We start from the raw sequence: 25,080 nt of genomic DNA on the forward strand, positions 1-25,080 counted from the left end.
GGGGCACGTCTATGTTTATCAGTAACGTTTTATAGGTGTTACCATCTAAACTCATTTTTATTTAAGCATAACTGGTTTTAAATGACCAAAAAAAATCACCTGCTGCTTTAAAAAGCAAAATCTAAGACGTGATGCCACTGATCACTGCACACAGTTCTATATGTAATAGTTCGGACCCCCCTGATCTAAACAACGTTTGCTGATGATCAGGTTAAAACAACTCGCCACACCCTGAACATTTAAATGAACGACTGCTGTTTATTTGTTGAATTTAACATATTGGAACAATAAATAAAATGTGACACGTTTACACGTTACAGCACATTTCATATGGATTTTTCTCAGAATAAAAGACTGTATGAGCTGCTTGAGTTCACTGAGTTTTAGGCTTTAAGAATCAAGATCTATCCTGTGATTTGAGTTTTGATGGAGTAAAAATCACAATCCCAAAATCTAAACATGAATACAAAGCAGAAATTTAAAAAAAATAATAATTGCACTTGGATTTTTAGCACTTTTAGCACTTAATGTTTCGACTGTTGTTATAAGATCATTACAAATTTTAATTTTAATCATTCGCCTTTAAAAATATCCTGTATTAAAAACTGTAAACAGAAACAAAACAAACAAAGGCAGAATTTTGGGTGATTTACTCAAACACCAGAAATGTTGAATCTGAGGTTTAATTTATTGAAACGGACAGTTTAAATGAATCGTTCACTTAATCTCGATTAAATTTCCTATCAATAGATCTTGTTTTGTCGGGGAGACTCGGCCTGGTGGGTGAAAATTGGTAATAGCGATTAAAAAAATACTGATGGCCGCTCAGGTGGCGCAGCGGTAAAATACACTAGTACACCAGAGCTGGGATCATCGTATTGAATCTCAGCTCTGCCATCCATGCTGGAAGAGGGTTCCTCATGGCTGGTGCGGTTGCGACCTCTGCTGGCTGATTGAGGAATGATGCTGATCAGGGTGTGGCTCTCCGTGCACAAGGCTGATCTGCATATGAACTCACCTCGTGCAGGTGAAAAGAGGCGGATGGTACTGCACACGTGTCAGTCAGCAACTGAGGGTTGTATCAGTAAAAGTGAAGCGTGACGCAACCAGGGTAACTGGATACGACTAAATTAGGGAAGAAAATTGTGGAAAAATTTTGGAGAAAAATACTGATAAACACTTCAGTCTAATAGAATTTCAAATGTTCGTAATCTCAATTCATTCCAAAGCTGTGCAGCTTATTTGCAGCATATTTTACTTGCTTTAACACAAATGATAAAAAGCATGACTGAACATTCACGTCTGAATCTTGATTATCATTATTTATTTGATGTATTTACACTGTAGAGGTTGTAAACACAGAATGTTCAGTAATTATTGTTTTGGTTTTTTTGTGGTTGAAGAAAACCGAACATTGAATAAAATAAAAAATAATCACATGGAACACAAGTACAGTCACCCAGGTAAGATCCCAACAGTAAAAAGAAACCAGTCAGTAAGTTTTTTGACACGCAGTGCGACGTTAACTGTTGTAGTAATGAGCGCTTGCATGCTCGTGTACGTCCACACGCCAACAGCACGAAACACGCCAGCACTACTGGGATTTCTTAGGTGCCTCCAGTCTCCAGGCCCCGGTAATGTAACGTAGTCTGATGAAGATTAGATCTCTGCCCATCTGTAACCAGCTCCAGAACGGCACCAGCTTAGAACCTAGAAGGACAAAATAATACACACGAGGTTCTATTTATAATACAAACGCTGGTGAAAAGGTAGCACAGTGACTCTGCTTTAATGGAGCTTCCAGCACTGACCTTCAATCTCGGTCCAGTTGACGGCCACCTCAGCTATCGGGATCTTAAAACACTGGGCGATGTACAGCAACTCCACATCGAACGCCCTGTCAGAGGAAAACGACAATGCATGAGAACGAACCCGAATGTGTCAGTGGACACACGACAGGCACCTCATATTTATTTATTTGGGTTTTATTAGGTATTATGTTTCTCTCTGCTTATTTTATCTTGTCTTTACATTTTGGATCATCTTATATTTTTATTTTTATAGCTGCATATCACATGTCTAATAGCATCCCTACAGTGAAATGTGGTGGTGGTAGCATTATACTATGTGGAGACTTCCTCCAGAGTGCACACAGATTCAGACTGGACCAACAGTTCAGCTTTAACCGTGACAATGAGCCAAAGCATACAGCCAAAACAACACAGTAGTGGGTTTGTGGGGTTGAAGGTGTTAGCACACGTATGCTCTTCATCCAAACTGATTAAGCTTGAGAGGAAATGTTATAAAAAATGGGATAAAGTGCCCAAATTCAGGCGTGTAAAGTTTATAGAGACGGATCCTAGAAGACCTGTAGTGGTAATCGCTGGACACTCAGCTTTTATAAATAATTAAAGGGTAAAACTGGACGGGGAGCCAATCCATCACAGAGCTTTGGCCACCCCCTTAGACATATACGATCCCGCCTGTAGAAATACAAACCCAGATCAAGCCCACTGCCCTATCCCAGAGGCTGCAATTCTACAAAGACTAATTCTGATGGTTTGTAAACATCATATCATGTTTACAGACGAGCTGAACCTTGACAGTCAGGTCTGCTTATCACATGTCTCACACTTCATCTAAACAACATGTTGTTATTGTGCCTCGGTATCACACCAGCACACCACCACACTCCAGAAGCGAAGGATCCTGGAGAAGATAAACCAGCAGGGTGCTGGATCGGCTTTTCAGCGCACGCAGCCTCACCAGCGCTCCACGTGCAGGCTGCTGAAGGTCCGCAGGGCCGCCTCACGAGTGAAGAGCTTAAACCCACACTGAGTGTCTTTGATTCCCTTCACGCAGAAGAACCACACCAGGAAGTGGAAACCGTACATCAGGAAGGTCCGGAACAGAGAGCGCTGTGCAAATAAAGAACAAAATCATCGCACTGACTTTACAGCGATCGTTCAACCATATATATATATTTATATATATATATATTTTTTTTTAGAATAGATTCTAGTGTTTGGGTTTATGTACCTGAGCTACTGATTTTTCTTCCAGGTGAGCTCTGGACCCACACGCGATGGCCATGTTCTCCTGCACAGAAACACACCATGATGATTATAATGATGTAATAAGTACTGAGGTGCAAGAAGTTCCTTCAAATGTGCAATAATACTGATATTTCTGTACATGTGCTATACCTGTACTGTATATACCATAAAACCTACCATACTCTTCTCATTTACGTTTACATTTTCAGTATTTAGAAGATGTGACTTACAGTAGTGTGACAGTTTACAGTCTAAGCAATTGAAAGTTAAGGGCCTTCCCAACAGTGGCAACTTAGCAGCAGTAGGGCTTGAACCGGCAACCTTTTGGTTAATAGTCCAGTATGTAACTGCTGAGCTACCGCTGCCCTAAAGGTAAGAAACACCCAGGACAGCAGGGCAAACACACACACACACACGTTTTTGTACTGTGGGAGAAAACCGGAGCTCCCAGAGCAAACCCCACACTGACAAAGGGAGAACATGCAAACTCCACACAGAAAGGACCTGTCTGGGGATCGAACCCAGGACCTTCTTGCCGTGAGGCAGAGGTGCTACCCACCGAGCCGCCCATGTTGCACAGAAGGCATTCATTCATTAATTCACTCATTCAAGTTAAAGAAATTCTTCTCACCGGCTTTGGACTGAGGTTCTCCAGCCCGGCCTCCACCTTCTCCACGTCGGCAAACTTTGTGGCCCCGTCTGCATCAGCCATCAGGATGAGACGACCACGAGCGCGTAGTGTTCCCTGAGAATTCAAGATGAAAACAAACCTGCTGTTGGATTTTCTCAACATTCTCAACACTTACAGCACATAAAAACACAAGACTGTTTTACTAATAAACATGTTTTACTACATTAGGCTGTTATTGGTGTGTGTGTGTGGTGATAGAATTCGTTAATAATACGTTAATAAAGACGCACCATGCGCACAGCGCCTCCTTTTCCTCGGTTCTTCACCAGTTTGAGTACTCGTACTTTCTCTGCACCGTACTTTCTCATGTATCCTAAACCAACCTGGAAAAACAACAACAACAAGCTTATAAAAAGTGTTAAAAAGAAGAAAAGTGGACTGATTAAAGATGTTCATGAGAAAAGGAATTCCTCCCACAGACGAGCCAATTGTTGTCTGTATAGACACTTCGGACAATTCTTAATATTAAAATCATACAACATTTTATAGATACTTATTACCAACTCTAAGGTACAGCAGAAATAATAAAGACATTATATTTCACTAATAAAGTCATACTTAATGACAACGATAGAGGAGATGAACTTCAAAGCAAGACTAAGATCATAAAAGGGAATGTAAAAATCATGAATCTTACCTCTGTGGTTTTATCTTTGCTGCCATCATCAACTATAATGACTTCATATGTGAATGCAGGATTCTTCTTCTGTTTGGACAGAGATTTTAATCACGTTACTCTAATGCACGTGTTTAACTTTGATTCTAGATAACTAAACACCTTTTAATGTTTTAAAAACCTTTCTCTGTAGCGTTTGCATGTTCTCCCTGTGCCCGTGTGGGTTTCAGCGGGTGCTAGGGTTTCCTCAGACAAATCTAAATACATGCAGTCAGGCTAATTATGTGTGTGTGTGTGTGCCCTGTAACGAACTGTTGACCTGTCTGGGTACTGGTGTACCCCCAAGTGGTACAATGAATGAATGTCTCTTATTTACTAAATTCAATTATGAGCTGCCAACAAGTATGTTAATACAATAACGCCGTTCATCTAGTGCCTGAAATCTAATTGCCGTCATGATTTGCTGACTAATACACAAAAAGCTCACAAAACAAAACCACAGCTTAGTTTAACTTTAAGCTAGTGAGTGGAATAAGTTTATTTCTATTTTTACATACATATATTGGGGGGGGGGGCATTTTAAACACATCTTAAAATTACAAAGGGCATAATAAATAGTGATTAAGGCCTTGTTTATTTATAATAACGTGTGAATAATACAAAACAATCATCAAGACACAAAATGACGCTGTACTAAATTGTAAAAGCGCGCTGTTGGTGCCACCTGGTGGTCAAGATCACACATTGCAGCTCTCCCAGTTTGGTTCTATATAAATACTGAAATCGAGCGTTTTGACACTAAAAGCCACAACACCACTCAGGCAGCAGGTCAAAATCAGCCAGGAGTAACATAAATCCTGTAAAATACAAGCTGGTTTTGTTTTTTTCCCACCTTTTTAACCTGGGTCACAGCGCAAGTGGAGTAGCATAATAAGTCAAAACAATATTAATAATAATTTGGTTACATGTCATAAATGTATTCAATTAAATTACCTGTCTTTTTTCTAAGTACTCCATGGCTTCTTCCATCATTACAGGTACTAGAGAACACAAAAGAATAAACATATAAATAAAACGTAATGAACAACAGCCCACAAGTGAACACAATCAGTGTTTGTTATGTGGTGTTTGAATATAAAAAACACTACATGATATTTGTGGAACACTTACGCCTAGATTCCTCGTTGTACGATGGCACCACCACAGACAGCTCCAGTGATGAGGGATCGAACAGACTGGGGAAGGGCTTCTTCAGTCCATCAGCGGTGAGGAAGAACTTTTCCTTCTCGTCACAGCTCAGATCCATCTTTCCTGCAGTGACGTGGGCGACTACAACAAGCTAAAGTGTAGATACCACATGTTAGTGCTCAAACAGTCTCATACATCCACATTCTCACAAATCCAGACTCTATTAATCAGACTACATTCGCTATCAGCAACGCTAATGAATACGTTTTAGGTTTTGCCTTGATAAGCAGTAAAAAGAGGATCTTGGGTGGCACAGCAACCCACTCAGGTTTAAGCATTGGCTGTGGTACCTGCCTGGCTAAAGGCTTAAAAGAATCGACTGTGGAAAGGGAGGATATACAAGTAGGATATATAAGAGCATGTTACATTTATTCAACCAGTCAGTGAGCACTTTTGGCTTGTGTATAGGGGCACTGTCATCTTAAAAAAGACCCCTGCTGTCCGGATAGAACTGTTCCATCAAACAGATCAGATGTTAAAAACATGCATTGATTTTGCTTTACGTTACACCTTGTAAACCACAGTGGGACCAGATCACCAACATTTTCATTCATGAAGTGTGGACAAGATGTGGGTCGCTTGAAAAAAAGGTTGAAAACCCTGACATAGAGAACCAGTTTACATCCGGAACACACACAGAACCCACTTTTAAAACCCACAGAACCCACTTTACAACAACATACACAAAGAGTACATAATAAAGGATAACAGGGGCATACACCGACCCCACTTTTAAAGCAGTATACATACAAAACACACATAGAACCCCTATAGAACCTACACAGAGAACCCACTTAGTAAAGACAGAGAACAGAACACACACAGAACACACTTAAACCCACAGAACCCACTTTAATACAACATACACATGACAGGAGCACACACAGAACCCACTTTTAAAGCAGTATACATACAAAACACACATAGAACCTACACAGAGAACCCACTTAGTAAAGACAGAGAACAGAACACACACAGAACCCACTTTAAACCCACAGAACCCACTTTAATACAACATACACATGACAGGAGCACACACACACACACACAGAACCCACTTTTAAAGCAGTAAACATACAAAACACACATAGAACCTACACAGAGAACCCACTTAGTAAAGACAGAGAACAGAACACACACAGAACCCACTTTAAACCCACAGAACCCACTTTAAACCCACAGAACCCACTTTAATACAACATACACATGACAGGAGCACACACACACACAGAACCCACTTTTAAAGCAGTAAACATACAAAACACACATAGAACCTACAAACAGAACCCACCTAGTAAAGACAGAGAACAGTATACATACAGAACCCACTTTAAGACAACATACACATGACAGGAGAATGACATTCATGACATAGAACACACACACACACACACACACACACTTTAAACCCACAGAACCCACTTTTAAAGCAGTAAACATACAAAACACACATAGAACCTACACACAGAACCCACCTAGTAAAGACAGAGAACAGAACACACACAGAACCCACTTTAAACCAACATACACATGACAGGAGCACACACAGAACCCACACAGAACCCACTTTTAAAGCAGTATACATATAGAACACACACACACACCACTTTAAACTCACAGAACACACATAAAACACACTTTTTAACCAGTATACATATAGAACACACACACACACACACACACACACACACACACACACACACACACCACTTGAAACCCAGAGAACACACATAAAACACACTTTTTAACCAGTATACATATAGAACACACACACACACACACACACACACACACACACACACACACACACACACACACACACACACACACACACACACACACACACACACACACACACACACACACACACACACACACACACACACAGTATATTGAACCCTGTGTTGTATAATGACAGTAAAGTTAAACTGAATTGAATATCACACACAGAACACAGCAGTACATTTAATATTCCACCGTCCAAAAGCACTACAGCACAAGGAAGGATTAAATATCAGCTGTCAGATTATAAAAAGTAGATAAAATAATAAACTTACCAGCAGAAACACAAACACTGCCAGAGCCAGAACAGCCTGAACACACTCACACAGCCCACACTGCACATCCATCACTGATCCGGGGTCAGTGCAGCCGCACACACCTTAATCCAGCCCCGACCATGAGAGAATAAAACACGAAATTCAGGTTTAGGATCAGATCAGTCAGGAGGAGCAGATCCAGCCCTGAGATCCGGTCCACTCACAGTTAAACACCTATGCGGAAACGAACCCAGAGCAGCGCATCATCACAGCGGGACCCGGGGGGCGGGACTGGGCGGTAGTACCAGGGCGGTGGTACCAGGCAGCGCCGCCTGCTGCTCGGGAGTTCAAGCTTCTCACGTGGGTTCTGTTCATGATGGCGGCCGGATTCAAGTAAGTGTTTCTTCTACACTTCTCATTCATTCGTGTATAGTCTGTTTTAGCACTGCTTTATCCTGGTCAGGGGCGCGGTGGGGACAATTCGCTGGGTGGAAAGCAGGGAACACCCTGGACAGATCGCCAGTCTATTACTGGGCACACACACGGGGGTATTTAGTAGCACCAACTGACCTAACTGCACCTGACTGCATGTCTTTGGACTGTGGGAGGAAACCGGAGCATCCGAAGGAAACCCACGCAGACACACGGAGAACATGCAGATTCAGATTCCACATAGAAAGGACCGGGACCTGGGAATCGAACCCAGCACCCTCCTGCTGAGTGTAAAACAGAGTACCCAAACGAACTAGCTTGTTAAACCAATGCAGTGCAGCTGTGTATCATGAACCTGTTAAAATACTGTATTATATTAACTTGTTTTTAAACACTGCGGTTAATTATAGTGAAAGGTAACCCAGCTTTTAAAGGGTCACTCCTGTAAGCAGATCTTTCCACAAACACAGTCTGTATGAATGTAAAACGTGTCTAAAATTGCATTTCATTCATTTATGATCGTTAGTTTGCCTGCAATTATTCATTAGAACTTTCCAGATTTAAAAATCATCTATTTAGACTTTTAAGTTCATACTTAGTCTCAAGATTAAGCAAGAATAACAAATGTTAAAGCTAGACCCCATAAAGTGGGAGGTTCTTGCAGTTCGTGCTATGCTCTGGGGTTGTATGTGCTCGGTGTGGTTTCTTTTAGGATGTCACGACCCTGTTCCAAAAGGCACAAGGGGTCAGTGAAGTTGTGTGATGTGGCTGATATACCTGATTATCAAAACAATAATAGAGGAGATATATTTGAAGGAAATAGATATTGGGATGTGCAGGACTGGACTGGACTGTAGTGGACTGGACTTTTTGATCCCATAAGGAAAATTAACAGGTTACAGCAGTACAAAGAAGAAAGTATAGAAACAGAGAACAAAGACAAAACTAAGAAAAACCTTAAAAACGTAAAATTAAATACAGATTTAAGAGCTGTTACTTACATGACAATTGAACAAATAGTGTGTAGTTATTTACACCAGAAAGTTCCTTTTTTCAAAACAAAGTAATTTACTTATGTATTTATATATGAATACAACATGTATGTGTATAATAATATATGAAATAAAAATAAAGCTTAATAAAGTGCCAAGACTGGTGCATGGACCAGATCTGCCGTGGTGACCACTAATATATAAAAAAATATAAAAAGCAAATAAAATCATTGAATAATTGGCTTTGTTTTGTCAGGACTGCAGAGCCACTGGAGTACCACAGAAGCTTTCTGGTAAGTTTATTCACACTATAGTGCTGGTACTGGATCATTATTCATGTTTATGTATATTTAATGTTTTTCTTTCTACACCAAAGAAAGAAAACTGCCGCCCTGATGGACGGGAGCTGGGAGAGTTCAGATCCACGACATTAAACATCGGTGAGCAGGAATAATGTGATTTCTGGTGCGTGCAGTGTAGAATATGTGGATCTGTCTGTGTGTGTGTGTGTCAATTAAAATAGTGGTCTTCAACCATAGCCTACAAAAGCAATGAAATTTCCAACACACTTCGGGTGTTATTGCCTCAGATCACCACTAGGTGGGAGCAGCGTCTCGTCGCAGTTAAAATTGTTTGTTTGTTTATTAGGATTTTAACGTCATGTTTTACACTTTGGTTACATTCATGACAGGAACGGTAGTTACTCATTACACAAGATTCATCAGTTCACAAGGTTATATCAAACACAGTCATGGACAATTTTGTATCTCCAATTCACCTCACTTGCACGTCTTTGGACTGCGGGAGAAAAACCGGAGCTCCCGGAGGAAACCCACACAGACACAGGAAGAATGTTGCAGTCTCTTGAATAAATAAAATATAAAGCCAGTGTTTTGTAAATTGTGTCTCTTTTAGGTTCTATAAACACAGCAGATGGATCAGCGTTGGTGAAACTAGGAAACACGACAGTAATCTGTGGCATTAAAGCGGTAAGCACCGTTCTGTACTGTAAACACGTCACAGATTCATTCCTAATAATTCCTGACACCTTGTTTTTCCCAAACAGGAACTAACGACTCCCTCTGCTGATGCTTCTGATAAAGGATTTATCGGTAAGAGCGAGTGCATCATGATCACGGCTGATTGGGATTGTGTTGCTGACTTTGGTCTGACTGTTTTGTTTCTCAGTTCCTAATGTAGATCTGCCCCCACTGTGCTCCTCCAGATTCCGGCCTGGTCCTCCCGGAGAACAGGCGCAAGTGGCCAGCCAGTTTATTGCTGATGTCATTGACGAGTAAGAAAATGAATGAATTTATTAAATATTGGAGATTAATGCCTGCCTAGCTACTCATTTAATAAGGAGACTGTTTGCTTATTGCAGCTCGAACATCATAAAGAAAGAAGACTTGTGCATCGAGAAGTCAAAGGTGAGACACAGTATTACAATTCAAGCAACTTAAGCTCTGAGATTAACGTTCCAGACTTAACAGGAATAAATCTTTGCGTTTCAGTTGTGTTGGGTCCTGTACTGTGACATTATGTGTCTGGATTATGATGGTAATCTACTGGATGCGTGTCTCATAGCCCTACTGGCAGCATTAAAGAACAGTAAGCAACGTTAAATGTCCTAAACCTTTTACATTTCTTTATTAGTGTATTTATTAGAGAATTGTGTTAACGTTCTGTATTCTGTTATCTGACTCCAGCACGACTTCCTAAGGTCACGATTAATAAAGAGACAGATTTAGCCGAGGTCGATATGCAGCACAAGAAGCATCTGCAGATCAACAAGCACCCCGTCGCCTCCTCGTTTGCCGTGTTTGATGAGTATGTCAAATTCCATCCCTGCTGGATTAATCTGATAAGTTTTTTCTTCAGTTTTTGTGATTGTATTTTATTTGGGTGATCTGACCGCAAAATGGACCAGAACTCAATAAATTGTCCTTAAATTAGACCAAGTTATGACCTGTGGTTTTGGGTATCGGATGTAAACAATGCACATGTGACCGTCCATGTGACTTCCTCCATTGTTCCGGCCTCATTCTGGTGCCTACGTGCCACTGTAGGTGCTTCAGATGATGGACAGGAGATGCATGGGTACTTAGACTGGCCTTCAACTACACAGCCCCATACACAGAAGCAGCAGTGCAGCAGTGCTTTAGAGACGCTTCAAGCCAATCGTCTGGCCATTTAGCCCTTATTAAAGTCACTCAGGTTTTATGTCTAATTATATCTGCTGGATCAACACAGCCAACATTTAATATCCCTGACGGTGACATGCACTATTTTGATTGGTGGTCATGCCTTACTGTGTAAATGAGGCTCACAATACTTTTAAAAAAAAAACAGCAAAACCTCCAAATACACAAAAGCAAAAATATTTCTGTTTGAGAATGCGTCACTGCTTTGAGCTAAATGTAAAAACGATCTATTAAAACCAGAACTAGAAGCTGTGTGTTGTTTTTTCCATGCAGTACGGTGATTATAGTCGACCCCACTGCAGAGGAGGAGAGTCTGGCTACAGCGACCCTGACTGCAGTCACAGACGAGGACGAGCGTCTGTGCACTTTCCACAAACCAGGTTCGTTTCCTGCAAACAAACACCGTTCCTTCCTTTAATAAAACCATCTCCGATTTTTATCAGCTGTGTTTTTTTGTTTTGTTTGTTTTGAAGGTGGCAGCTCCTTATCGGCAGAGAAACTCCAGGACTGCATCAGCCGAGCCGTGGCACGGAACAGAGAGATCACCAAACTGATTCACAAAGTCAGCGAGAGCGCAAAGTCGTCGAAATGATCGCAAACAGCCACGTGTCTTATCTAAAAGTTGTATTTTCTTCCACTGTCAATATATATTTTCTTTTTTTTATAACAATAAAACTGCAGCAAAGACAAAATGTACAAAATTTCTGCTTCAGTGTCCAGAAATATCCTGAAACTTCCACCCATACGAATGTACATAATAAACCACGACGAAATGCTATTTAAAACGTTCCGTACATGAACCGCACGTGCTCGAGCGTGTGGATCGTTCCGACGTCCGGCTGCAGGAAGTCTCAGCGTTTTCAGGCACGTTCTGTTCGATTCTCTCAGTATGAAAGGGCTCAGAAGCTCCCAGACACAGGGACGTGGAGAAGGAAGGAGACCAAAACGAGCATGCCGTAAAGAAGTACAAATAAATCGTTTCAATTCATATCTCTTTCAAAAATATGATCTTAAATAACTGTCCCAAGCTCTAAAAATACTCATTTGGATTTCATACATGGACCTGACGTCAGATCGCTATATAACGTCCTCAGTGTGTGTGTGTGTGTGTGTGTGTACAGTCAGCTCGATCATCAGAGTCTTTCACGACGGTCGTGTCCTGGCCTGCGGTCACGATTTGGGAAGGGGCTGCGGCAGGCTGCGCTTCCTTTTACTTCTTGGTTGGTTGGCGGAATGCTGCCGTGGCAGCGCTGCCTGGGGCCCCGCCGCTGCCGCCATAGCCATTTGCTGCTGCATTTGGTGTTGCAAGAATTGCAACTGCACACAGGAAAGAAGGAAAAACAGAACAGGTATTTAGTTTGTGCAAGTGATGCGACCGTCTCCTCTCACAGGCTGCGATCTTAAAAACAATCTTTAATCCAACGACAACTGTATTTATTTATAATTAAGGTGTCGGCTCTGTCTAAAATGTCGTTTTATGACCGAATTAAGCAGTCAGGCTGCCAAATCCTCATCTGTGTTACTACAGATGTTTCATGCAACTGAATTTATTAAAATGTTCAGATGTTCTACAGTAATGGGTCGTCTGTGTAATGCAACATGTGCATTCACATACAAACAGCAAGAATAATAAGATTCTCACTGATTAAAACCTGTCTGTGTGGATTTTACAGACATTCTTCCTTAGAATTTAAGCTGCTTAATCTGGCACGCATATAACTGTTTATTTACATTTATGCCGCTTACTAGACATGTTTATCCAAAGCGACTGACATTCTGTAAATGAAATACGATCCAAGCAATTCGGGGAGCCGAACAGTATGCGGTAGTGGGGCTTAAACCAGCAAGCCTCAAGCCTCCGTGCTCTGGTTTCCATCGATTTGCCTCTCAAGGCTGCGCAAACTGATAATGACTGATTCAAAGATTGTGTTTATTCTCGCTGCAAAACAAAACAGATGAAAACGAGCATTAAAGAGCATTTAGATTTACGTTTGTGATGGTACCAGACTGGTTTACACAGCAGTTGTGAGAGGAGACGGCCTGCATAGCTTCATTAAGATTTACACACATTAATCCATGCACAGAAATGACGATAACAAGGAGCATGATCCGAGAACGAAGGCTAAAGCAGACGGAGCAAAAGAAACAGCTTTGGGGAGTGCACAATGATAAAGCAGCACCAAAAATGATTGTGTCAGCAATCAGCGACTGTAGGCGTTGAGGGGCGTGGCAGCCCCGACCCAACAAGAGGGAAAAAGCTCCAATTGGCCAAGGCTGAATAAAGAAGAAAATGGGGGGAAAAAAACAATGAAGAATTTATATAAATATTAAAAAAAAAAAACATAACAGCATGACGGCACTGCTGAGATTCAAACTCTGGATCCCCAAGCGTACTTAACTGCACCCACCGAAAGCAGCAAAACACCTCCAACATCCAAACGTACTAAAATTTGTGTAATAGCAGCTGATATTTTTACACTTTGTCCCCGTTCATACACACAAAAATATGGAAACTGCGCACACAGTCAAAGTAGTTATAACTCTTTTTAGTTTGAGAGATTGAGACAGTTTTTGGAAATGCGTATAAACTGTTAAAGGGGAGGGGGGTAAAAAATTTAAAGTAAAAACATTTTATTATGCAGGTAATGAAATACTCCAAAAACATGCTCGGCCAAGCAGAAGCAAAAGGTCAGAGAGCAGCCACGAAACACAGTTGAAGTCAAAATTTCCATTTACTGGTAAGTTGAGGTGCAAGTCTTGGACCACCTGCAAAGATTTTCTGGAATTCTTTTGCAAATTTGGTGCATTTAAATCACAATACCATAGTAATTTGTGTGAATAATTGACTCTTTGGGGGAATTGGAACTGGAAATGACTAGATTAAGAAAAGGTGGGGGACTAGTAAACCAAAATTTAAAAATTGGCGCTCAGGTGACACTGTGGTGAGATCTGGGGACTCGGGGTTCGAATCTCAGCGTGCCATCGGCCTGTCAGGCATCTGCATGGACATGATTGGCTGATGTCCAAGAGGGGTGGGTGCACTTGTCAGTGCGCTCACAGTGCAGGTCCCAAGCCTGGATAGAAAAAGAGTCTGGTCTGGTATGATGACCAGTAAACATATATGGGAGCAGCCCAAAGAAGTGGCACCACTGAAAAGCTTATACACACATTTATTACATTTACCAATTTTTATGTCTCTTTTATACACGACAGAAAGTTTTAACTTCAGCTGTATTGAAATAAAAAAGAAAATGGTTTTAAATATGACAGAGCTTTTTTTGAAGAGGGGGGGGGGGGGGGGGGGGGTGAATAATAAACAGTAGCAGATGCTGCAAGCTGTCTGGCCTAAGAAATTATTCTAAACAGTAAACACATAGACATCTTGCATACAAGACTCATGCCCTTTTTGAGGCAAAAAATAAATAAAAAAATATACATATAATAGGGTTAATCTGATAGATGATAGCAAACTGGAGTAGCAGAAGGTCTTTTCCTCTGTTTTGAAACAAACACTATGCGTTTTGTTTGATTATTAGAGTCGTAATTATTAGAATATGAGAGCTAGGCTTTAAAAGACAGCGAGTCTTTGCGAGCTGAACCGAGCCTGGCAGTCTGATATTCAGATGTCTATGAGTGGATGATGTCAAAGTTGCTGTATTACTTGGATCTGTGGCTGGTGCTGGAGCCTCGGGGATGGCAGGCTGGACCCAGAGCCCTCCAGACCACAACCCAGCTGGGATAGAACTACCACAGCAGGAGAAGGAGAGGTAAATATAAAAATATATATCTTTATATAGAGAGAGAGGAGGTACAGAGGACAGGGAGGATAGGAAACGACAGGAAACACAAGGGAGAATGGATAAAAGGAGAAACGGGAGGACATTGTGTCCTCCTTTAGGTGAAGAATCAAAATGAATCGACTGATTGAGATCAGAAGCGAACGATTAGTGCGACTACAGTCTGGTTAGCGTCTGTTAGACTTCTCAGTCTAGTCGATCACGAGGACCAGAACAGGAGAGGAAAATGAAATCAGTTTTTAATCAGACGTTGGTGTGAAGGGGTGCGTTTTGTTTATATACACACCTGTCTGAGAGGGCATGAATCCCCCCATGCCGGCGAGGTTAATGACGGCGGCCTGTTGTGCCGCGAGACCCTGTTCAGCAGTCAGTCCCTGTTCAGTCTGTTTAGGGAGAATTTTCAGTTATTACACATTTTATTCCTTAAAGAAACCATGTTTTTAACACCACACTGAACATCTACTGTAACTATACATAATAAACAACATAGTATGTAAACGATTGGATCATACTGCTTAACCTGAACTACAGTAATATTTACCATTATTTACCATTTTCATATTATGGTGTAGCAATAACTTAAATAAACTCAAACGGAATTACTTGTGTGTCATGAGTGTACACAAATACAGTACAGGCCAAAAGTTTGGACACACCAGCCAAAAGTTTGGACACACCTTCTCTTCAATGTTTTTTCTTGATTATTTTTATTTTCTACATTGTAGATTAATACTGAAGACATCCAAACTATGAAGAATTATGTAGTGAACCAAAAAGTGTTAAACAAACCAGAATATGTTTTATATTTTACCAACTCTACCTCTGCACAACCCAACTGATGGTCTCAAACACATTAAAAAAGCAACAAATTCCAAAAATTCACTCTAGACAAGGCACAAACATTCATTGAAAACCATTCCAGGTGGAAACCTAATAAAGCTGGTTGAGAAAATTTCAAAGAGTGTGCAAATCTGTCATTAAAGCAAAAGATGGCTACTTTGAAGAATCTAAAATATAAAACATATTCTGGTTTGTTTAACACTTTTTTGTTTACTACATAATTCCATACGTGTTCCTTCATAGTTTGGATGTCTTTAGTATTAATCTACAATGTAGAAAATTTAAAAAAATTAAGAGAAACCACAGGAATGAGAAGGTGTGTCCAAACTTTTGGCCTGTACTGTATATCGTATTATATTTACACTTACATTGTCTGCATTTAGCAGACGCTTTTACAGTACTGTGACAGTATACTGTCTAAGCAATTGAGGGTTAAAGGTCTTGCTCAAGGGTCCAACAGTGCCAATCTGGCAGTGGTGGGACTTGAACCAGCGACCTTTCGATTACTAGTCCAGTACCTTACCCACCAGGCTACAACTGCCCAATTTATATTATACTGAAGCTGGATGGGGCTAAAGAGTACATTAAAGCACGTAGTAGGGATGTCACTAATTAACCAGTTAACCATTAACTGACAAAGAGGTCCGCCACAAAACTTAAAAAAAGTGGAAAAGTGCTCATGTGAATGCGCCGGTGCTGAAGAGAATACGGTATTCCAACATCAAGCATATCCACCATTAAGAAGCGTCAGGAAACAATAAAGAAGTCAAACTAAAGTGCAGCTTTTATTGTATTTTTTATTGATTTTTAACTGTGTTTCAGTGTTTTCATATTATATTTGTGATATTTTCAGTGTTTAAGAGTCAAAAACAACCTCATTATTTTACATGAGACTAAAATATCTGCAGCTCCACGGGACCATGGACGCATTAACAGGTTCCCCAAACATCCTTATGGGAAAAAATACCTCGAAACTCAACGTCTTTAAAACTTGACGCCACTTCCAGAACCGACTGACGTCCGGTTTCAAGGTACCGCTGTAATTAAATCATTTTAACAGGCACATAAACGTGTATGCGAACGCCCCCTTGTGGAGGCTTTATGTTACATCTTGTGAATCACAGTGGGACCAGATTGTAGAGCAGTAAGAGAGAGTAGGATGAGAGAATAAGATGTATTATTTGTGTTGCCTGGGTCTCAAAATATCTATAAAACCCTGATCTAGACTAATTAATGTTCGACTCACCAGATCTCCCTGCTGTTGGGGGCTGGACGTGGCCGACTGACTGTTCTGCTGTTGCGGAGAGAACTGCGAGAGCTGCTGCTGCTGCAAAGAGTTAAAGATCAGTGGTGCAGCAGGAATCTGAGCCAAACAGAAGGAGAAATTAAAAATGGAACGTGAACAAATAACAACAACAACAAAAATATAGTCTGGGATTATTGGAATAGTTCTTGACTGAATGTATATCGCTCGTCTCTCCTGCCTTTATGCTGAGATTAAAACCAACAAACATGCAATAAAACCCAAGCATTCTATTTTGGGATGTTCTGACTTCACTGTACTCACCTGAAGGAGGTTGAGCGGCCGTAACCCTTGTGTGTTGTTCAGGCCAAAAGGTGCACCTGCAAGGCGTGAAGAAAGAACACCCGAGCGGGTCAGTATTTTAACATTTATCATATCGGTATAAATAAATAATAGGGAGGGCGTGACTACCTCCAGAGGCTGTGGGCTGCATGGTAGGAAGTGTGCCAGACATGAGGCCTCCTGGAGGCAAAATCCCACTCAGGTTTATGCCAGGACTGCAGCCCAGCATGGGGTTCGAACCAGACATCAACGTCGGAGGACTGCTGTGACACACATGATCATACAAAGCACAATCAACAACAAGTCTCACAGGTCTTCGGATTTCATAGTTTTTGGCACCATACCAACAACAAACAATTAACATTTATACTAGTGTGTGTTTACAAAGGATAGTAAACAAATAAATATGCGTCTAAGGAAGAAAACGGGTGCAGCAGAGCGTACCAGACCGAGCCCACCACGTTGATGAAATTCAGCCCGGCGGTATTGGTCATGACCTGCGAGGACGTGGTTCCTGTGCTGATGGAGGTGGGCAGAGGTATGGTCATGACAGGCAGCGCCATCTGCTGCTGGGAGAAGGGGGCGAGCAGCGCCTGCTGCTGAGGCATGGCCGGGTCTTGGGGCGTGGGCGTGACCAACGGTGTGGTGTTCAGTACGTCGGCTGGGTGGGGCGTGGAGCACGGGGTGTTGGTCGGCGTGGGCGTCGACGGCTTCGGCGTTCCGGATCCTTGGAGAGAAAAAGCAGAGAACATTTTAAATGATGGTAAATGGACTGACTTAGTGGCCACTTAGAGGCAGAGATAGCTCAGTGGTTATGGAACTAGACTAGTGAATCGCTAGGTTGCATGTTCAAACCCCAACCATACATACATACATACATACATAAAAAGCTTTATATAGAAAATGTGCACAACTGACTTTGACCTGATTCTGTAGATGTTCTTTTCATGTACTCACTCTGCATGGGCGAGAGGGCGGAGGGCGACAGCAGGCCAACCTGGCCCACCTCAACGGAGTGCTTGCGCGACAGAGACTGACTCTTACTGGGGGGAGGGGTCGGACACTTCAGAAGGCCGCTGGGTACCTGTGTACTGTAGGAATTTCCTAAAAAAAAAAAAACACAATGCAGTTAAATAAGTGGGTGCACTCACTTCTAGTTCTAAAGCATGATATCTAAAAGTAGGCTAAGCAAAAGTGCCACACCCTACAACCTCCGGAAAACTCCCTACTTTCCACGAGGGCCCACATGACCTGTGTGTGCTGCTCACCTGAGGAGCTGTTGGATGAACCGGGTGGCAGTTTGATGGGGGGAGGTTTGTGCTTAACTCCCTTGCCCAGTAATGAAGACTGGAGCAGCGGTGAGAGACCATCCGGCTTGAAAGACAAAATAAGCAACAATCAATCTAAAACGTTTGAACTGAATGTATAATTACACACTGCCTTCTACGTGATGAAATGCCTATAGCAGGTACTGTAGTGTATAGTGCTACAGTGTTTTGCTCACCTCAGCGTCTCTGGCGGGTGAGAGGTGGCTCTGGGCTCCCACGCTGCTGGAGCTGTGCGATATCTTCACTTCACACTTCACATCTGTCTCGTAAACGTCCTTGTACTGAGCCAAAAATCTAAAAAAAGGACAGAGAGTTTACAATTCACTTGCATCCTAGCTACATAAACAGTTACATTTTATGTATGTATGGATGAACGTATGGAGGAACATACTGATAAATGTACAAATGTACAGGTCAGTGTTGTATAGATCAGCGTTTTTTAAACCTTTTTAAGCAACCCAGGTAACACAAACAATGAATCTTTTTCTCTCTGTTTAGCTCTGTACAATCTGGTCCCACTGTGGTTTACAAGATGTACATGATCGCCCTCTTGTGGAGGCTTTATGTCAAGTTAATTTGGTGATTGCGTGCCTGTTAAAATGGGTTTTGAAAACCCCTGGTATAGATGGCTGGATACATGTATGTAGGTACTGATGGACATATGGATGGAAGGACAGATGTAAGTATGGATGTATGAATAGACATACAGATGTAGGTATGTATGTATGCAAGTATGGATGGATGGATGGATATGACTCAAAATAGTAAAAAATGACCCATTAGTAGGGATGTAACGATACACTCTACCCACGATGCGATACGATTCACGATACTGGGTTCACAATACGATTTTTTTCCCCATTTTTTTAAAACTGAAATTGAAGACAAATGATGACAAAGCTTCCTTTTATTATTTCTCTTAACAAAATAAAATAAAATCCTGTATTTGTGCTGATCTTTTATTTATCTAAATAATGAACGTCTTTTTATTTCTGAGGTAGGTACAAACTATGCAAAACAATTTAGAATTAAGCCCCACTTGGCTTAATATCCTCGAATTTGGCAACCAGGCGTATAGTGCCATTGACGTTCAAATGGCGAGGTGTGTAGCCCCAGCGCCCTCTGCTTTTTAAAGTGAATATCGATTCATTTTACATGTCAAATCGATTTGAATCGTGGAATTTTTTAATCGGTTATTAACTGTATTGTGGTGAATCGTTACATCCCTACCCATTAGGCAAAAATTAATCACTGTAACATCACTAATGCTCATGTGGCAAAAAACCTAGTCTATTTAATGCCAACTAATATACATACAATAAAACAATGATACAATAAAATAAAGATACAATAAAACTTCTACTAACCGGTCAGCATCTACTTTCGAACCGAGGAGGAATCTGGTCAAGATAAAAACAAAAAGCATAAGATTAGATACGATCACGATATCCTCAAGACAACAGAAAACATTACAATACAATACCTGAGCAGTACAAGGTGGATGCACTAGAGCATAATGTGGAAATAATGAGTGAAAAAAGGAAATAATGACCAAATAAACAACTTCTATACATAATTATGCATTATAAGTGCCTGGATCAAACAAATCTCTAATAAGCAAACACAACTCTAAACATCCTAGCATTTTTATATCTTCATGGTGCTATTAAACATTGCAGGAACTTAAAAAAGTGGCTGGAATTATTCATTTAAATGGTGCAGGCACATTTGATCTCCTATCACATCTCAGTAAACTGTTGCTTCTTACGGTGGGTGAATGAGGTGCAGGTCAGGACTGTCCTCTTCCGATTTCGTATCTTTGCTGCTGAAGATTTTGCCGTACAACTGCGGGTTTCCCACTGACTGGAAGACGGTGACTTTTGTCTTCTGAGGCTGGCCGCCCACTTCACACTCGAAAACGTAGTCATCTTTAATGTCCTGAAAACATCGAGTGCACGATTACTTACTGAGATATAGATGTAAACATTACACTTAACGCACGCAACAATTCTTGACTGAACTGAGGCTTGATTACCAGTGCAGGCCAGACTTGTGTAAGCTGGGAATCTTCCAGTTTGATCGATTTCTCCGCCACAGCAAACTTCTCCACCTGAAATCAAGCAGCACATGTATTATACCTATATGATAATATGTTTACGATTCGTGATATATAATAAAATGTCATTTTTATGCTTTACTAATAACTGAAATATTAAAAAAGAGTTCAGCTAGAACAAACAATACAATAATTAAAAAAAAATTCCTATTTATTGATGCATTTTCTCCCATTTTTCTCCCGATTTTAACACAGTCAATTTGTCTTCCGCTGCTGGAGATCCCTGATTGCATTCGAGTAGGGTATGTTGCTGCTCACGCCTGCTCTGACACGTGCGCAGTCCTTTACGCCCATGCATTCTGCACAGACGCCTCTATCTGCTAATCAGGGTCCTTGCACAGCATTTGAAGACCCCACCTAGACAGTCCAGCAGACACTGTAGCCAATTAGAGTCTGCTGCAGGCACTGCCCACTAGATGGCACCCAGCCGACCGGTGGCAACGCCAAGATTCAAACCCAGGAGTTCAGAATCTCGCCACTGGCGTGCTAGCGGAATTTCCTAGAAACATTTTTAACAGACCAGCTACTTGTAACAGAGAATACAGCGCACTTAAATAGGGCTTTTACGTTAGCGTACCACCCCTGAGATCCAGGTTTGAACCGTGGCATTGCTATTGGCCGGCCAGGCACCTGTACAGACATAATTAGGTATGTCTGAATAAGGAGGGATGGATGAAGCACAGGAATGGAGTGGCACCTGTAATGCGCCCAGAACCAAATGATTGTGCTTTTGATCGTATTAATTATCCGCAGGCTAAAATAGAAATGAAAAAGAACACACTGCAGCACTATGAGGGACTGAAACACTTAAAGATAATAATTAGAAGAGGTGTACACATACTTTTGACCATATAGTGGACATTCCAGATTGTCATAAAACAAAAGATGCAATAAATGATTAGGAACATTGTGTGTGTGTGTGTGTGTGTGTGTGTGTGTGTCAATTCAACTTACGTCGATCTCTGACGGCACTGTAAGCTGACAGTTGTTTTGTTTCCACATGTCAACACACTGCACACAGAACAGAAAAGTGTTGCTCTCTGACGCTCTAATCTCAAATCAATGAAATATTCGGTATTAGATGCGATGGTGCATTAATATAAATACGCCGCCTCTCACATTGCCTGCCTTGGAGATTTTGAGGTCCACGACGGGCGGCGGTTTCCTTTCTTTCCTCTTGTGTAAGTAGTCCAGCAGACGGAGCTGAGGCGGCGTCGGGAGGTTGAGCAGCTCCTGCTGTCGGTTTAGTGCCGCTCGTGAGTACCTCTTAAAACACCTGCAGTGATAAAGTATAAACGTTTAATGCCTTCGACGTTTGGTTCCCGAAAACACACACACAATGGCAACGGAAACACAGCACAGCTAACACACTCGGAGCAAAAGCACAGACTCACCGTTTCATGGAGTGCGTGTTCATCTTTTGCTTGTTGTAGAGCAGCCGGTTGGCTGTACAGGTGACGGTGATGGAGGGGTCCAGACACAAAGGCTCTGATGTGGCCAGAATCAGCTGGCTCTCCAGTTGCAGCTTATCTTCCTATAAACACATATATAAGTACACACAGTAGGTTTATGGATCAGTGGTGCATTTTCCTCAAGCATAATTCTATTCAGGCCCTGTACAGTGCTTTAATTAAGAAACAAGACACCAGAGGCTGATTTTCCAAAAATGTAAGTCTTGAATTAGGACCAATCTTGGTCCAGAAAAAAACTAAACCTCAAAGAAGCCCAATAAAGACCTACAGTAATGCATAAGTGTGCACAACTTCTTATAATCAGCAATGTGGCTGTGTCAGAATGAACCAATCACAATCAAGCTCATGTTAAATCGCAGACAAACGGCTTTTTACCTGTGTCCACTTGTGATCGCTCGTCATGGCATGGACATCACAGATTAGGGTCTAAAGTAAACAAGAACATGTCAAGATTTCTATTGTTCATGCTCATTAGTGCCTCAAAATTAGAATTAATATACTTAAAATGTGTAATAAACTTCAAACCATCGTCCAGGAGGTGTAATCTTTTGCATTTGGGTTATCAAACAAGTCAATGAGCCAGACTGCTGGCTTTTTATAAACTGTCAATGTATTTTGTAAGGATAAACAAGTAAATAAACAAAAATATCACAAAACAGCACAAAACAACCAGTTAAGCTTTATTTTGTGCATATTGTTTTATAATTCGATTAAAGACAATGTTCTGAGTGCTTCGCAGACGTTCAGGTTTACCTGCATAGTGGGTTTCAGCAGTACGTGGCGGCTCTGGTACGTGGGAACCTTGGTGTTCCCGGACTGTCTGTAATCTCGGACCTCCGCGATGACGCAGCCACAGTGAAAAATATTGACCTGTAAGGAGCGTAATTTTAAATAAGGCACAATACATGATAAAATAAATACATGTTTTACTGTGATATTTAGCCTCAATTTAATAAACTGCCATTTAAAACACTGTAAAACTGAAGGAAGAGGCTGAAAATATAAATAAAAACATCTGATAATCTTTCCTAGCATTCAGGATAAGCCCTGGCTCACAGTTGGCATTCCAATTTATTAAGTGGACTTAATAAAAAGTATATTTATTACTATATGTATGTAAATCAATGCATTGCCTTTATTGCCGATGCTTACTTGCGATTTCTCTAAAAGGTCGACCAAAATAGGTGGCAGCTCCTCTGCATCCAAGTACTCCAGCAGCTCTCCTTCTTCATACGGAAGACGAATCGTTTCTGAATCTGACAAAAAATGATTGATATGTGCTCCTTTGTTAATAATTAGCAATACATGATCAATCTGGTGTATTACAAAATTAGAACTTTGCGCAAAAAACGAAATAAATAAACAAATAAATAAATAAACATACCGGAACCATTTTTGCCTCTGAGCATAAGTGAGTATCCTTCATTTCCGGGGTATAAATTGACCACCAGGCATGAGAGAGCCTCCTGCGAGACCAACTTCTCAAGTAGATTCACATTTCTTCTAAGGTTCTGCGATTATTCAAAATAAGAACAAGTGTGAAAGTAAAATCAAAGCAGATTTTTTAAATTAATATTTATTTATTTGAGTATTACCTTTAACTCTGGCTCTTTTTCACACTCTTCGGTGTACAGTTCATAAAGTTTCTGATATAAGGACTTCCTCCCACTGGATGAGACTCTTCTCCTAGCTGGTCGTTGTCGAGCACTTTCAACAATGTACTAGACCAAGACACAAATTATTTATTATTATTAACAGGTTTACAAATATTTTAAACTTATCACAGCAAACTATCTGGTAATGATTCTGGGACAGAAAATGTTAATTTACACAAGAATTATTAATACATGATTAATAACTACTTAGAAAATGTAGATATGCTTAGGGCATTTTTGCCAGTAGTCATATTCCAAGAATACCACTACAATAGAATGTTACTGGATGTGTACATGATAAGAATTGCATCAATTGTGGAATCTTCCACTTTCCTACAAGATCACCAACAAGAAGGATGTTTGTTGTTATTATTGTTATCGCATCCACAGAGCCTCTGTGTGAGACTCGGTCCGTGTGATCCTTCTCTGCAGACAAGATTAAAACTTTTCTACTCACAATCCAGTCTTTGAGGTATTTTATTAAAGGTTTTTCCACTACAATACACAGAATGAATTATAATATGAAAAGTGGTGTCCTACCTCAGCCCGATCCAATGAATCTTCTAGGCCGTTTTGCTGTAAAGAAAAGTATTTCATTAAGTAATATGACATGATATTGATGTTAAAAGTAATAAATTGTATTAGGGCAAAACTTACCATTGTGGTCCAGCACCAGTTTCTATGTGACAGGAGGTGATGCTGTCCTTACCCCAAAACTGGCACGTCCACTGACAGTCCATTCAATCCCTAAAGACAGAAAGACTTTGTAAATGTACCATCCACAAGGATGTGCTTATATATTATTATTTTATTAAGTCATAGCCACTTTATATGTGACATAATTCTTCCACACAGTGCAAAATAGTAATGGAAGTTAAATGAAAATCAACAGGGCAGTGATGGTTTATCAAAAGACCAAGCCAATATTTTGTAAGCAGCATCTACTGACATAATGAATTATAATCAGCCATTTTCAATAAGATCATGAAACATGATTTAATGCTGCGTATGT

At 40.8% G+C, this 25,080-nt stretch overlaps 3 protein-coding genes across 7 annotated transcripts; 1 reads left to right on the top strand and 2 right to left on the bottom strand.

The window, feature by feature from the left end:
* Nucleotides 1-238: 238 nt before the first annotated feature.
* On the bottom strand, nucleotides 239-7,881 carry alg5 (ALG5 dolichyl-phosphate beta-glucosyltransferase). Its single transcript, XM_063013583.1, has 10 exons — nucleotides 7,669-7,881; nucleotides 5,534-5,702; nucleotides 5,357-5,403; nucleotides 4,385-4,453; nucleotides 3,978-4,070; nucleotides 3,688-3,801; nucleotides 3,040-3,099; nucleotides 2,767-2,918; nucleotides 1,812-1,897; nucleotides 239-1,710 (listed from the first exon to the last, which is right to left on the bottom strand). The coding sequence occupies exons 1-10, from the start codon at nucleotides 7,738-7,740 to the stop codon at nucleotides 1,595-1,597; spliced, it is 978 nt and encodes a 325-aa protein (XP_062869653.1). The 5' UTR covers nucleotides 7,741-7,881; the 3' UTR covers nucleotides 239-1,594.
* Nucleotides 7,882-7,991: 110 nt separating this feature from the next.
* exosc8 (exosome component 8) lies at nucleotides 7,992-11,967 on the top strand. The gene is made up of 11 exons (XM_063013584.1): nucleotides 7,992-8,043; nucleotides 9,331-9,367; nucleotides 9,451-9,514; nucleotides 9,990-10,063; nucleotides 10,141-10,186; nucleotides 10,263-10,368; nucleotides 10,456-10,501; nucleotides 10,586-10,682; nucleotides 10,781-10,901; nucleotides 11,549-11,655; nucleotides 11,749-11,967. Exons 1-11 carry the CDS (start codon nucleotides 8,024-8,026, stop codon nucleotides 11,865-11,867), a joined length of 837 nt encoding a protein of 278 aa, XP_062869654.1. The 5' UTR covers nucleotides 7,992-8,023; the 3' UTR covers nucleotides 11,868-11,967.
* supt20 (SPT20 homolog, SAGA complex component) lies at nucleotides 11,885-24,814 on the bottom strand. Of its 5 annotated transcripts, none has more exons than XM_063013578.1 (23): nucleotides 24,726-24,814; nucleotides 24,609-24,644; nucleotides 24,009-24,134; nucleotides 23,798-23,924; nucleotides 23,566-23,669; nucleotides 23,167-23,283; nucleotides 22,789-22,839; nucleotides 22,336-22,475; nucleotides 22,061-22,217; nucleotides 21,896-21,952; nucleotides 20,861-20,935; nucleotides 20,594-20,763; nucleotides 20,193-20,225; nucleotides 19,002-19,119; nucleotides 18,766-18,871; nucleotides 18,455-18,601; nucleotides 17,942-18,224; nucleotides 17,627-17,757; nucleotides 17,480-17,535; nucleotides 17,159-17,275; nucleotides 15,359-15,455; nucleotides 14,937-15,019; nucleotides 11,885-12,592 (listed from the first exon to the last, which is right to left on the bottom strand). In XM_063013578.1, the coding sequence occupies exons 1-23, from the start codon at nucleotides 24,726-24,728 to the stop codon at nucleotides 12,446-12,448; spliced, it is 2,481 nt and encodes an 826-aa protein (XP_062869648.1). In that variant the 5' UTR covers nucleotides 24,729-24,814; the 3' UTR covers nucleotides 11,885-12,445. The 5 variants fall into 5 exon arrangements, with proteins under 5 accessions (XP_062869648.1, XP_062869651.1, XP_062869649.1 ...); XM_063013581.1 differs by having other exon boundaries at nucleotides 17,159-17,236; nucleotides 17,627-17,760; XM_063013579.1 differs by having other exon boundaries at nucleotides 17,159-17,239; nucleotides 17,627-17,760.
* Between the last annotated feature and the right edge of the window lie 266 nt (nucleotides 24,815-25,080).

Source organism: Trichomycterus rosablanca, chromosome 18, assembly GCF_030014385.1.
Source record: "Trichomycterus rosablanca isolate fTriRos1 chromosome 18, fTriRos1.hap1, whole genome shotgun sequence".
NCBI lineage: Eukaryota > Metazoa > Chordata > Actinopteri > Siluriformes > Trichomycteridae > Trichomycterus > Trichomycterus rosablanca.